Genomic DNA, 14875 nt, shown 5'->3' with positions numbered 1-14875 from the left:
AATCTCTCTCCATTGAGACTGACTAATCTGGCCTCAAGCAATTCTAAATCCTGTATGACCCTGGTCACTCTGGCTTTTTTGGACTGCCAAGAACAGAAATTCTACTGAACTCACTAGCTAATAAGCCCAGGAGTGGCAAGGTAGAATTATCATGAGGAAAGCCAGGCATATCTCTTCCCCAGGTCTCTTAAGGACCCCTTGTAGTCCATGTGGTCTGTTGTGGTTCCATGGGCTCTGCTGGTCCAGAGAACATGGGAAGCATCTGATGTGCTCAGGGTGTTGACCCTGTGAGGCGGTTCTGACTGTCTACACACCTACTTTCTCTGTATGCAGTGTATGATCAGAATGGACTCAGGGTTTACTCTAGGCTCTGGTGAACAGGAGCTAGAAAAGGACTAAAGAAGCGGCCTGTCAGAGGGGGCCTCACCGTGCCCTGAAAAGAACATCAGATCCATGGGCACTAGGCTGGGGACACCTGGCATTCACAGGGGCTTGCCAGCAGCTTCCTGGGGGAAACATCTGGAGTTAGATGAAGGCAGGATGTGTTATGGGAGAGGTATTATCGGGAAAGATATGAGGAGTAATTTGCTGGCCAGAGACAGCAGAGGGGCTGTGGGGCAGCGGGCCTGGCTTGAGTGGGGGGTGAGGGATTGGAGAGAAAGGCAGTTCCTGATGGTCCCCTCCCAGGGGCTGGCTTTCCTCTGGTCCTTCTCTCCCAATAACTGCGTCTTCATCGAGGCTGCAGCCCTGAGCTCTGACAGCACCTCCAACTCCAGGCTGCCTGGAGACACATCGATGGCCTTCCTGTGGACCATGGAGCCCTCCCCATCTCTCCAACCTAGAGGGCTGGTCTGCTGCCCTCCTGGGCCAGCTAGGATGGCAGGTCCTGCAACTGAACTGGAGAAGCCCTTGATCTGGCTATGTCTGCTGACAGCTGCCTCTGCCAGGGGCCCCGTGTGCTACACAGCCTAGGGAGGACCAAAGGAGTCTAAGGTCCATAGTGATGGCCTCTTCCCTAACACCAGCAGCTGGTAGGAGGGGCAGGTATATCCGAGGCCCAGCACGAAGTTAGTTCTTTGCACTGCCTCTGGATAACTGCTGGGCTGTCTCATGGTCCTCTGGTCTTGAATTTATCACTGCTCTTTCACACACACACACACATACACACACACACACACACACTCACACACTCCTCATAGTGCTGTCGGGCTTTGTAGTCCCTCTGGCTGTTGTTTTTCAAAGAACTTTGTAAAGGTTCCTTTTTGTACTTTGACACCTGATTTTCTCTCTTACTTTTTCTATCCCATAGCTGCTTTTGTTTCTCTGGTCTGTGATATGCATGTCAATCTTTCTTAATTGCCAAGGTCACTGAATTTTAGGGTCCTTTACCCCACAGTGTGGCTCTGTCCCTGTTTAATGGAATGCTAGGTATACCACAATTTCTCTTAGAACACCCCCATTTTATTTTATTTTATTTTTAATTTTTTATGTATGAATGTGTTGCCTGCATGTATGTGTGTACACCATGTGTGTGTCTGGTACCCACGGAGGCTAGAATAGAGCCTCTGAGACTGGAGTTACAGATGGTTGTGAGCTGTTGTGTGGGTGCTGGGAATTGAACTGGGTCCTGTGGAAGGGCAGCCAGTTTCCTCAGTGGCTAAGCCATCACCCAGCCTCTCCATTTTTATTTTTTAAATATTATGTATGATTCTTGTTGTGTGTAGGTGTGGGCATACATGCCACAGCATACTTGGGGAGGTCAGATGACAACTTTGTAGAGTCAGTTCTTTGCTGTTATGTGTGAGTTCCTGGAGTTGAGCTCAAGCCCTCCCACCACACCGTGCTTTCCTTTTTTATTCATACACAGTATCCCGCAAGCTTCTAAAGATAGCTGTGGGTGTAGTCCTCCCTTACCCTGTGAGCATTTGTCTCAGCCTTCTACATGGCTTTGTCTTTATTCCTCTCTGGAAGTTGCTGGAATCTAAGCCCCGGTTTGCCAGATACCCTGGGACAGTTGTGGCATTGTCCCAGAAAGCTGAGCCTGCCTGCTTCCCCAGGGCTCTAAGGCAAGATGTAGCCATGACAGGCTGTGTCCCAAGCCCCTCTACACTGTGGTGGAGCACTGCTCATTTCATTTCTGAGATGTCAATTACTGCAGACACTTCATTTCACAGACCCAAGATCAGAGTAGCCAGTGTCTGCCACAGTGATACCCCTGATGTCCCTGGAGCTTCAAAGGCTGTCATGGCTGCTCTTAGAATTCCTGAAGGCACGAATGACGCTGTCCCTAGGCCTCCAACTCCGAGGTTTCTGCTAGTGTGCCCCAGCGAGGCTTTGAAGGCCCTCATCTAAGGTGACGCCCTGTATGGCTGCATGGAGACTGGGGCTAGGAGTGCCCTAAACTGAAGAGACTAGGCTGGGTTCTGGGTGCATTATGCTAACCTCTTACAAGGAGGGCCATCAAGGGCCTGACCCACAGAGCCATCTTACACGTGTGTTGCCTCTTGGGAGGCACCGGAGTCAGATGGTCTTGGCATGCATACCACCTAGGACCAGGGCCACCGCACAAACCCTCCAGTCCTGAGAGCGAGCACAGCCTGACCTACCCCAGGGCCTCCAAAGATAGGACACCAGTGACCCTGACCTCCAAGGCATATTCCATTTGGGATGTTGTGTTCTCCTCTGGATATACACGTACTCACAGAGACAAACGCACACAGACACAGATACAGGTACACACCTGCAAAGTGACACACGTACTCCTGCTCAGGCACGCCAGCAAACTCACGTCTACCCGTCCATTCACTGCTTGGCTCCCTCAACGCTGGAACGGTTTCTTGGCTGCCCCAGGTGTCAGCTGCAGGCCTTAGCTGTGTCCTGGAGCTACCATTGCTCTCGTGTATGTTTCAGGGCTCTGCGAGTCTCCTTTCCAGAGTCGATGCACAGAGATTAGCTCTGATCTCAGGATTAGAAAGTAGGGGAATGCTTTCTGGGCCCCAGGGGCTCTGCAGCATGGGGTCCTTGCCCCAAGGGGTTGTGTACTTAGTCCATGTTTACTTAGCACCCAGGTGTGCACACGCCTGGCACTGGTTTCTGCCTACTAATGTGGGTACGCAGAGCCATTAGGTCCTTTGGGTGGGCGTGTGCTAGGTCACAGATCATGCTAGGTGAGCGGGCCCCGATGCCCGGCCTTGGGGGACCGTGGACTAAGATGGAGTCTCCCTCTGTGGCTCACGGGCAGGACTTGGTGCTACTGCTGGGAAGAGGACTTGCCACCCTTTCACCCCAGCTTCACGTGTGGCTCCTATTGCAGCCGCTGCTCCTTCCAGCACCCGCTTTACCACCCCTGTGTAGTGCGTCCAGGGTAAGGGAGTATCATGGTGGTGGACTTAAAAGCTGATGCCGAGGGGCCCAGGTGAAGGGAGATGTCCGTTATGTCCCCAAGCGTCTGGTGCTCACCAGTGGAGCCCCATCCACTGATGGAGACGTCCAAAAGGCCCTCTGACACTGCTGTTCATAGCTCATTGTTCTCCTTTTCCCACAGACCTCGTGACCGTGCGAGCAAAGCCACCCCTGCAACCCATGTGCATCATCTTCTTTAAGTTCGATCCTCGTCCCGTTTCCAAAAATGCGTACAGGTAACGAACGCCCTTGTTCTGCCTCTGCCGTGCTGCCCCAGGCCTGGGGTCCATGGTTGCTCCTCACCCCGGGGGTGCCATGTGTGCAAGAGACAGGGCAGGCTGCTGGCTGTGTGACCAGCCTCTGAGTGACCTGAGTCCTGGTCTCCGGAGGCCCGGGGACATCCTATACATGGTTCTGCTGTCTCGGACAGAGGCTGCCTAGCAGGGGGTGCTGGAAGGAACACCATCCTAGAGCAAGGGCTCGGAGCTAATGCGCGGTGTGGTGAGACGGAGGGATGAGACGGAGGGATGAGGTGAAGGTCCGTGGGCTGTGATTAGAGTCACATCTGAAGAACTGGAGTGTGGTGACAGTGAGCCGCCGGGTTGGGTTGGGGGAGGTGTCCGGCTGGAGGCAGGCTGGGGTAAGCATCCATGGATTTTGCCTGGAGTAACTGAGTATCGGCTAAGGACATGGGAGACAGTAGGCAGAGAAGGGAACTGGACGCTTCCCTGCAGGCGAACTCAGGCAGCACCCCCTTTGTTGGCAGCACCCCCCTCTGTTCTATAGCACATGCCAGCATTCGCTTGTCCATGTAGAGCACAAGAAAGAATGGGAAATGGACTTGGGAATTCCTCTCGTACATTTGTCTGGGGCATTTAATATGCGTTGCAGAAATAAAGTAGTTTCAGTGAAGTTCTCATGTTGAGCCACTTGGCAGAATGACAGACACCACCACGCCTGGCACAGTGGTTGAGCTCCCTCGTTTTAGTCTAGGATGTAGGGACTTAGTATTTTTTCTTCTACAGAGGACGGGCAACAGAGTGGGATCAGGCCGCAGGAGCTGATTCTAGCGCTCTGGCAGGAGGGTAACGAGAGACAGGGTCCATTCTGCACATGGAATCTTGCAAGGAAAACGATACAAACAGCTAGTCACATCACAGAGCTGTCTGGCGAGAACGGAACAGAGTAATGAATTCCTGAAGAACGGAAGTGAGAAGCAGTCGCCACACTGTTCACACAGAGCAGCGCCCTATCCGCCACTCCCATATTACGTCACAGTGGGCTACCAGAGAGATAGCTCGCTGCTCTTCTAGAAGGCTGGGGTTGTTACCAGGACCCACGTAGTACTTTATAACCGTATGTAACTTGAGTCCCTGGGAACCCAGAGCCTTCTTCTGACCTCCACACACACCAGGCACCCCAGTAATACACAAATATATATGTAGACAAAACAGCCATACACATACAATTAAAAAGGAGTGGGGGGCTGGAGAGATGGCTCAGCGGTTAAGAGCTCTTCCAGAGGTCCTGAGTTCAAATCCCAGCAACCACATGGTGGCTCACAACCATCTGTAATGGGGATCCGATGTCCTCTTCTGGTGTGTCTGAAGACAGCTACAGTGTACTTATATATAAAAAAAAAAGGTGGGGGGGCTCACTCATGGATTGTACAGTTGTGACTCCTTAGTGGCCAAGATGTTCTTCAGGTATCATCCGGCTAGATCCTGCTGGAGTCTACCTTCTAAAGTACCTGAAGTTATGACATTGGTCACAGAGCGTGTGCTAGGTGAAGGTACCTGCCTATTGGTGCCACTTATATTGTGCATTGCTGGAGCTAAGACTTGGGGAACCCCAGGTTTCAGGAGCCTCCTACCTGTAAAAGCATTGAGTGTGTCTCCTGCGTCTTCTGTTAAAACCTAACTGTACCAGCAACCAAGCTGAACTTCATCTCTACAGCATAGGCAGTAAAGGGTGGGTGTGAGCCTTCACTTGCTAAGCTGGGAAGTGGCATGGCCCCTCCTTACTCTCCTTGGCCCTTATGCTCACGCAGACTTCCCTGAACCAGCAAAGACAAAGTCGTGTTTCTGTTTGGGGTGACACAGCCTAGCAAACAGTTCCGTAGTCTTAGGTGATATGTGGATCCCGGGTTTGGCCAGAGCCTGCTTGATAGTTTTTGTTCCTTGAAAACACCTGCAGGTAAAATTAAAACAGGAAGAAAGAGAGATAAGAAATTGGCAAGTGGGGGTCTAGCGAGATAGATGGCTCAGTGGTTAAGATCACTGTCAGCTCTCCCAGAGGTCCTGAGTTCAATTCCCAGCAACCACATGGTGGCTCACAACCATCTGTAATGGGATCTGATGCCCTCTTCTGGCATTCGGGTGTACATGCAGCAGAACATGCATACAGTACATTTTAAAAAAAGGAAGGAAGGAAGAAAGGAAGGAAGGAAGGAAGGAAGGAAGGAAGGAAGGAAGGAAGGAAGGAAGGAAGGAAATTGGTAAATGTACATCGTACACATCAGGTAGTGAAGCCTTTGGTGAGCCCTATGTGTTGTGGCTGCAGACATGTGCCATCCCAGTCACACAGTGGGCTCAGGAAGGACAGGCAGATGGGAAGGAGGAAGAGGACAGACACACAGCAACAGAGGCAACACTGCTGCCATCCCCGTTCCTGGGGGTTACCCCATACTCACAGCCTTCAACCAGGCTCAGCTGTTAACAGATACACCCTGAGACATGGACTGAAAGCTTTGTCTTGCTTTGGGTGGCTAAAGTTCTCCTGTTCTTCCCCAACAAGGGCATACTCAAGCCTGTGTATATGACAGGCTCCACCCACCTCAGACCTCTGCTTCATCAATCCTGGGCCTCATGGCGGCAAATCATCATCTCTACATCTAGTTAGTCTGAAACCGTTAACCTTGACCCAGTCAACAATAGGATAATTAAAAAAACTGGCTTAAAAGACCTGAGCCTTAAATGCCAATTGGAAGCCAGATGTGGCTCACGTAGGTATTCACAGCAGTGGGGAAGCAAGCAGGAGGATTAGGAGGCGTTCGAGGCCAATGCAGGCAACATGAACTCTGGGGAAAAAAATGATCATGAATCCAGGCGTGGTCCTCAGGTCTTACTGTGGCTGTTACAGATAGCATTTGAAGTGGGAGAAAAGTCTTCTATGTTCTTATAAAGTCAAACCACCAAGGGCACAGGTACTTGACTAGAGCCACTGTGGTGGTTTGAATGATAATGCCCCTATAGGCTAATGTGTTTGAATGCTTGGTCCCCAGTTGGTGGAACTGTTTGGGAAGGATTAGAACATATAGGCGCCTTGTTAGAAGAGGTGTGTCACAGGGGATGAGATTTGAGACTTCAAAAGACTCCCAGTCACTCATTTCTGTCTCCATCTTGTGGATTAGGGTGTAAGTTCTCAATGTTCAGTCAGCCTTGGCTTGGCCATCACGGACTCTAACCCTCTGAAACTGTAAGCCCCAAATTAAACACATTCTTTTATGTTCCTTTGGTCACGATGTTTTATCACAGCAATAAAAACGTAGCTATGACAGCTACATACAACCACAGGGTGTTATGGGGTAGACTGTGTCCAGGTTCCTATATTTAAATTCTAACTACAGGGGCTGGAGAGACGGCCCAACGGTTAAGAGCACTGACTTGCTTTTCCAGAGGCCCGGAGTTCAATTCCCAGCAACCACATGGTGGCTCACAACCATCTGTAATGGGATCTGATGCCCTCTTCTGGCGCGTCTGAAGACAGCAACAGTGTAGTCACAAAATAAATAAAATCGTTTTTAAAAATCAGAAAATAAAAAAAAAAATTCTAACTGCTGCTGGGTGTAGTGGTGCAGGCTTTTAATCTCAGCACAGCAGAGCCAGAGCAAAGTGGCTCTCTCTGAGTTCTAGGACAGCAAGAGGTACAGAGTGACGCTATATCAAAATACCAAAAAATAAAAAATAAATAAAAATTCTGACTGCCAGTATATCACAATACAACCCTCTTTAGAGGTAGAACTTCAAAGAAGTGATTAAGGTAAAATGAAGTTACAGGGGTGGGCCTGCCTTGATTCGATATGCCGAGTGTCCTGAGAAGAGACAAGAATACAGACACACAGAAAGAGGCTGCTATCATCAGAGAGATAGAAGTCAGGGACCTCGGTGGAAGATCCATGCTCTTAGACTTCCAGCCTCCCCAGCTACTAAGACAATAAACTGCTACTGTCGAAGCCACCAGCATATGGTGATCTGCGATGGGGCGAGAGTCGGGCGCTCAACTATCAACATACAGGTCTGTGTTTCTGACAGAGATGAAGATGATCTCACTAAATCAGCCCTGGGAAACAGAATAAAAGCAAACCATATTTTTCCAACTCTGTGGGCAAAGCTCACTTCAGTAGCTACTTCCATTCCAGCTCCAGGGATGTCCAGTAACAATGGCAGACTGCAGCCCCCAGCCGTCACCATCGGCGCAGCCAAGCAGCCTTCTGACTTGTTCACTAAGAGGACAAGTGGGCAGTGCTGTGGATCCCTGCCGAGATTCCCCCAAACCACAACCCCTAAGATCAGTACAAACACCCTAAAGTCTCCCAGATCAGAATCATAAAATACAAAACTGGAAAAGATGCTTGAAATTCCTGGGGCTTAAGGTACATAAAACTCAGTAGTAGAGAATTAGCTCCAGTCCTTAGCACTGTGAAATAAAATACAATAAAGCAATTATTGACCCCAGGACCTTAGTTTAACCTAGCTAGCGTAATGCCTTCTACGGGAATAGGTCAGGTCAAACGTATAAGTAGTGCTTATCACTATGGCGGTAGTTGCGTTTACCTCAAAGTCTCTAACTGATTAGGTTGTCTATAAGAGTATTTCATATAAACAGCTTTGACAAGATTGATCAATAACCACAGTGAGTCAGTGTAGCACATCTAGTCACCCAAAGAGCCATGATCTGGTGAAACTTGCATTCTTTATAAATTTAGATGCAAGCATGTCCCCTCATTTCCTGGGGGAAATGTTAGTGTTTCTTTCCCTCCCATGCACAAAGCTAAAAATGATGCATTCTAATTAAAGATGTGTTTCATGAGCATGTGGTGTGCTTGCACGTCTGTAGGCACTCTTGTGTGCATGCGTTTGCACACATGCATGTGGAAGCCTGAGGCTCATTTTGCAAACCCTCTTCAATCACCGTCTGCTTTATTCACCGAGACAGGGTTTCTCAATAGAATCCAGAGCTTGCCTTAGAGGCAGCCCATGGTCAGTTTGCTCCAAGGACTGGAATGGCAGACAGGCCACCATGTGCCAATTATAATGCTGCTGGAAACTTGAACTCGGAGCACAGATGGACCTTCATAGGCACTACAGTCCCTCCACGTGTTAGCTGGGAGTCGTTTCTGCTCTCACCTAGGATTTGAGGTGGGTGCTTATCTCTCAGTACATCCCTAAATTACAGAATCTCTGCAAGCCATCAGCAGTTAGTGTTCTTGAATAACTAGGCACACGCATTTCCTGCTTTAAAATATGTCGTTGAGGGCCTGGAGAGGTGGCTCGGCAGCTAAAGCAGTGGCCGTCCTTCCAGATCACTCAGGTTTGAGTCTCAGCACCCACATGGCGGTTCACAGCCACCTGTAACTCCAGTTCTTGTTCTGGCCTCGTGCGCTGCATGCAGGCGATGCCTTGACATAACGGTGCCCACGTACAAAGTTCAAAAACAAGGAGCCGAACACCTAGGATAGATAGGACTCTGCTTAGACAGCTTTTGCCCCCCCCACCTTTATTTATTTGTTTCACATTTCATTTAATAGACTGACGTCAGAGTCAGTTCCTGGGGCCATGGTCCTGGCCTGGCTCTCAGGGCAGTGCTTGTTGAGAACATAGGTTACCAGGAGGGACTGCCTGGTTCCACTATTCCCCAACTAATTCATTTTCCAGAGTCTGGGACACAAGAATAGAGAGGGTACTTGAGCAAAAACCTTGAGTATAGCTGGGAAGAAGCTGACCCCACCCCTGGGAAAATGGGGTCTCTTAGCCCAGTCCACGCATCTTCACTGCAGCCCATGCCTTGGGTGCTATGGTTTCTTCCTCCTAGCCACTGCAGGCTGGGCTCAAAAATGTGCCCTTGTGAATGCTGGCATTGCTGACAACACTGGGAACATCCCTACCCCAAAGGGGGCAGCACTGAACTCGTTTGTTGAAGGTGCAGAGCTGTTCTGAGTGTCTGTGTCTTTATCAAGGACAGTGATGACCTCTCCCTACCCTAGATGACTGTCCTGGAAGTGAGAACTGGGACAAGGGGGGCAGGGCAGTCTGGACGTGGTAAGGCTTCTACAGGAGAAGCAGACGGTTCTGGTTTGTAGAGCTGTTCTACAAACAAGGTAGGGTGGTCTCCCAGAGGATCCCCGTGCCCCAGGTGCTACTGGCATCCAGTGTGTCCTCAAGCTCCTTTTGATGGGAGTTCTAGGTGTGCTAGGGGGTTTGCAGTGGACAGGCAAATCGGTAGGAGGAAAGTGCCCCACCCCAGCTTGGCCCCTGTATGCTTGGTAATACTGTGAGGAATCCTTTACTGGGCAGACACTTTTGGGGTACGAGATGGAATGAGGCTGTCCCAGAAGACCTAGTAGATCAGGCAGAGACCAGAGATACACCTCCATTCTTCCATGCTGCCTCCTGCAGCAGCCTGGAAGATATTCACTCAGGTAAGATAGTAAAGTGTGATAGTGTGGTTCTTCTTCTTCTTTCTTTTTAAATTTAGATGGAGGTTTCATTGGGTAGCCCTGTCTGGCCTGGGACTCAGAGATCTGCTTGTATCTGCCCCTCTGCCTCTGCCTCTCTAGGCTTGACTTCACCACCGGGAGTGGGGGGGATCTCAGAGTGACTCAGTATGAAGCAAAGCTGGGGTTTATTGAGAAGAGATTTTAACACAGGTATGAGATAAGACACACCCAGGGGCAAAGGTGGGCTTTCCCGGAGAGGCGCACTTCAGTGTCTGCAGTGTATGAGAGTTCGGTCCTTCTGAAGGTGCATCTCAGTGGTGCATGTAGATTCCATGCCTCCCGAAAGAGTGTCTCCAGGATTGTAGAACTCATACAGTGGCTCCTCAGGGGCACTGGGTCAGAGTAGTTGACAAAGTAAAGGTCACACGGGTGACAGGGAGGGCGAAGTTACTTTTACTGTAAACAGATTTCAGGTTTTTTTTTTTTTCCTTTTCTTTTTTTCCGGAGCTGGGGACCGAACCCAGGGCCTTGCGCTTGCTAGGCAAGTGCTCTACCACTGAGCTAAATCCCCAACCCCTCAGATTTCAGTTTTATTTGTGAGGTTCTCAGCAAACTTCATTAACATCTGGGTAAAGTACTAAGACCACGCCCGTGGGCCTTAACACATAGTTCATTGCTGATCTGACATTCTTTTTTTTTTTTTTAAAGATATATTTATTTTATGTCTATAAGTGCATTGTAGCTGTCTTCAGACACACCAGAAGAGGGCATCGGATCCCATTACAGATGGTTGTGAGCCACCATGTGGTTGCTGGGGATTGAACTCAGGATCTCTGGGAGAGCAGTCAGTGCTCTTACCACTGAGCCATCTCTCCAGTCCTGATCTGACATTCTTATTTGAAAAGAAATCTGTATAAAAAGAACATTGTCTTCATGTAGGCAATCTTTTAAAAAGGTTTATTTTAATTATTATTTTAAATTATATTTATAATTTAATTTTATAAAATAAAATTATTATTTTAAATTATTTACAAAAGTACAGGTGCCCACAGATACCAGATGTGTGGAGTTTCCTGGAGCTGGGACAATTGTGAGCTTCCTAGCGTGTGTTCCGGGAACTGAATTCCGGTCTTCTGGAAGAGCAGTTCAGGTTCTTAACTGCTGAATCACCTCACGTACCTGCCCAATGTCGGCAGTCTTGACAGTGAATATTCATTTTACTAGAATTCTCAGCTCTGAGTTTGTGACATCCCTCAACCCTCTCCATTCCCACAAACCCCTCCCATGCCTCCTTCATTATCTTTATACCCGGCCTCATACTTTCTCCCATCTCTTCCCAGCACCAGCCTGTCTCCTGAGCAGGGGCCCTGTGGCTTCCCCCAAGCTGCCTAGAGCTCCTGTGGATTTATGATGGGGACTGGGCGGCCGTGGGGTTCTCATTCATGTTGCTGCTGTTGTAGATTTGATGTTAAACGAGAGGCTGCAGGCTCCATGGTGGATCACATGCAGCCGTCCCCAGCACATGGCTTCCCTTGAACTTTCTTCTCCTAGGCTCATCCTGGCAGCCAACAGAGATGAAGCCTACCACAGGCCGTCCAAGTTGGCAGACTTCTGGGAGAACAACAGCGAGATCCTCAGTGGTAAGTGCGTCTCCACACCTGCTGAGCAGCTCTTTACTGTAGGTGGTAAAGATCTTTCCCCAAGTTTGGTCCTAATGACAGTGTCCTTTGCCTTACTGAAGCTTTGCAATTTTATGAAGTCTCATTTTGTCGATTCTTGATCTTAGAGCCACTGGTGCTCTATTCAGGAAATTTTCCCCTGTGCCCATGTGTTCAAGGCTCTTCCCCACTTTTTCTTCTATTGGTTTTCAGTGTATCTGGTTTTATGTGGAGGTCCTTGATCCACTTGGACTTGAGCTTTGTACATGGCAATAAGAATGGATCAATTTGCATTCTTCTACATGCTGACCTCCAGTTGAACCAGCACCATTTGTTGAAAATGCTGTCTTTTTTTTCCACTGGATGGTTTTAGCCCCTTGGTCAATGATCAAGTGACCATAGGTGTGTGGATTCATTTCATGGTCTTCTATTCCACTGATCTACCTGCCTGTCTCTCTATCAATACCATACAGTTTTTTATCACTATTGCTCTGTAATACAGCTGGTGGTTAGGGATGGTGATTTCCCTAGAGGTTCTTTTATTGTTGAGAATAATTTTTGCTATCCTGGGTTTTTTGTTCTTCCAAATTTGAGAATTTGAGAATTGCTCTTTCTAACTCTGTGAAGAATTGAGTTGGAATTTTGATGGGGATTGTATTGAATCTGTAGATTACTTTCAGCAAGATGGCCATTTTTACTATATTAATCCTGCCAATCCATGAGCATGGGAGGTCTTTCCATCTGCTGAGATCTTCTTCAATTTCTTTAGACTTGAAGTTCTTGTCATACAGATCTTTCACTTGGTTGGTTAGGGTAACACTGAGGTATTCTATTGTGAAGGGTGTCATTTCCCTAATTTTTCTCTCAGCCTGTTTATTTTTTGAGTAGAGGAAGGCTACTTATGTGTTTGAGTTAATTTTATTTTATTATTTTTTAAAGATTTATTTATTTAATGTATATGAGTACACTATAGCTGTCTTCAGACACACCAGAAGAGGGCATCAGATCTCATTACAGATGGCTGTGAGCCACCATGTGGTTGCTGGGAATTGAACTCAGGACCTCTGGAAGAGCAGTCAGTGCTCTTAACCATTGAGCCATCTCTCCAGCCCTTGAGTTAATTTTATATCCAGCCACTTTGCTGAAGTTGTTTATCAGCTGTAGGAGTGTTTGCTGTATATGGCTTTTACTATGTTTAGGTATGAGCCTTGAATTCCTGATCTTTACCATGACCTTTACCATGACCTTTACCATGAAGGGATGTTGAATTTTTTTTTTTCTTTTTTTTTTTTTTTTTCGGAGCTGGGAACCGAACCCAGGGCCTTGCGCTTGCTAGGCAAGCGCTCTACCACTGAGCTAAATCCCCAACCGGGATGTTGAATTTTATCAAATGTTTTCTAAGCATCTAATGAGATGATCATGTAGTTTTTTTTTTCTTTGAGTTTGTTTATATAGTAGATTATGTTGATGAATTTCCATATATTGAGCCATCCCTGCATCCCTGGGATGAAGCCTACTTAATCATGATGGGTAATTGTTTTGATGTGTTTTTGGATTCGGTTTGTGAGAATCTTATGGGATATTTTGAATATTCATAAGGGAATTTGGTCTGAAGTTCTCTTTCTTTGTTGGGTCTTTGTGTGGTTTAGGTATAAGCGTAATTGTGGCTTCATAGAACAAATTAGGTAGTGCTCCTTCTGTTTCTATTTTGTGGAATGGTTTGAAGAGTATTGGTATTAAGTCTTCTTTGAAGGTCTGATAGAATTCTGCACTAAACCCATGTGGTCCTGTGCTTTTCTTGGTTGGGGGACTTTTAATGACTGCTTCTATTTCTTTAGGGGTTATGGGACTCTTTAGATGGTTTATCTGATCCTGATTTAACTTTGATACCTAATATCTATCTAGAAAATTGTCCATTTCATTGAGATTTTCCAGTTTTGTTGAGTATAGGCTTTTGTAGTAGATGTGATGATTTTTTGAATTTCCTCAGTTTCTGTTGTTTGTCTACTTTTTCGTTTCTGATTTTGTTAATTTGGATACTGTCTCTGTGCCCTCTGGTTAGTCAGGCTAAGGGTTTATCTATCTTGTTTATTTCCACAAAGAAACAGCTCCTGGTTTTGTTGATTCTTTGTATAGTTCTTTTTGTTTCTACTTGGTTGATTTCAGCTCTGAGTTTGATTTCCCTTTTGCTTCTTTTTGTTCTAGAGCTTTCAGGTGTGTTGGCAAGAGGCTAATGTATGCTCTCTCCAGTTTCTTTTGGAGGCACTCAGAGCTATGAATTTTCTTTTCCTCTTAGCACTGCTTTCATTGTGTCCCATACGTTTGGCTATGTTGTACCTTCATTTTCATTAAATTCTAAAAAGTCTTTAATTTCTTTCTTTATTTCTCTCTTGACCAAGTTATCACTGAGTAGAGCATTGTTCAGCTTCCATGTGTATGTAAACTTTCTGTTGTTTTTGTTGTTATTGAAGACCAGCTTTAGTCCATGGTGATCTGATAGGATACATGGGATTATTTCTGTCTTCTTGTATCTGTTGAGGCCTGTTTTGTGACTGATTATATGGTCAATTTGGAGAAGGTACCATGAGGTTCTGGGAAAAAGATATATTTTTTGTTTTAGGATGAAATGTTCTATAGATATCTGTTAAATCCATTTGGTTTATAACTTGTTAGTTTTACTGTGTCTTTGTTTAATTTCTGTTTCCATGATCTGTCCATTGATGAGAGTGGGGTGTTGAAATCTCCCACTATTATTGTGTGAAGTGCAATGTGTTCTTTGAGCTTTAGTAAGGATTAGTAAGGTTTCTTTTATTAATGTAGCTGCCCTTGCATTTGAAGCATAGATATTCTGGATTGGAAGTTCATATTGGTGGATTTTTCCTTTGAATATGAAGTGTCCTTCCCCATTTTTCTCAATAACTTTTGGTTGAAAGTCTATTTTATTCAATATTAGAATGGCTACTCCAGCTTGTTTTTTGGGACCTTTTACTCTGAGTTAGTACCTGTCTTTGTCACTGAGGTGTGTTTCCTGTAGGCAGCAAAATGCTGGGTTCTTTTTATGTATCCAGTCTGTTAGTCTGTGTCTTTTTATTGGGGA

At 46.9% G+C, this 14875-nt stretch overlaps 1 protein-coding gene across 10 annotated transcripts in view; it reads left to right on the top strand.

Annotated features, from left to right (window-relative positions):
* Tango2 (transport and golgi organization 2 homolog) overlaps window positions 1-14875 on the top strand; it is a 44983-nt gene that overhangs the window by 17874 nt on the left and 12234 nt on the right. For 8 of the 10 annotated variants that reach the window (XM_032899911.1, XM_032899914.1, XM_032899906.1 and 5 more), the window contains exons 2-3: window positions 3545-3638; window positions 11672-11760. In XM_032899911.1, coding sequence (XP_032755802.1) covers window positions 3583-3638; window positions 11672-11760 — 145 coding nt within the window. In that variant the 5' untranslated portion in view covers window positions 3545-3582. The remainder of the gene's footprint in view (window positions 1-3544; window positions 3639-11671; window positions 11761-14875) is intronic. The other 2 variants (XM_032899915.1, XM_032899916.1) reach the window with 1 other exon arrangement.

This window comes from Rattus rattus, chromosome 4 (genome assembly GCF_011064425.1).
Source record: "Rattus rattus isolate New Zealand chromosome 4, Rrattus_CSIRO_v1, whole genome shotgun sequence".
NCBI classification, from domain to species: domain Eukaryota; kingdom Metazoa; phylum Chordata; class Mammalia; order Rodentia; family Muridae; genus Rattus; species Rattus rattus.
This window is presented reverse-complemented; position numbering and strand designations above follow the sequence as displayed.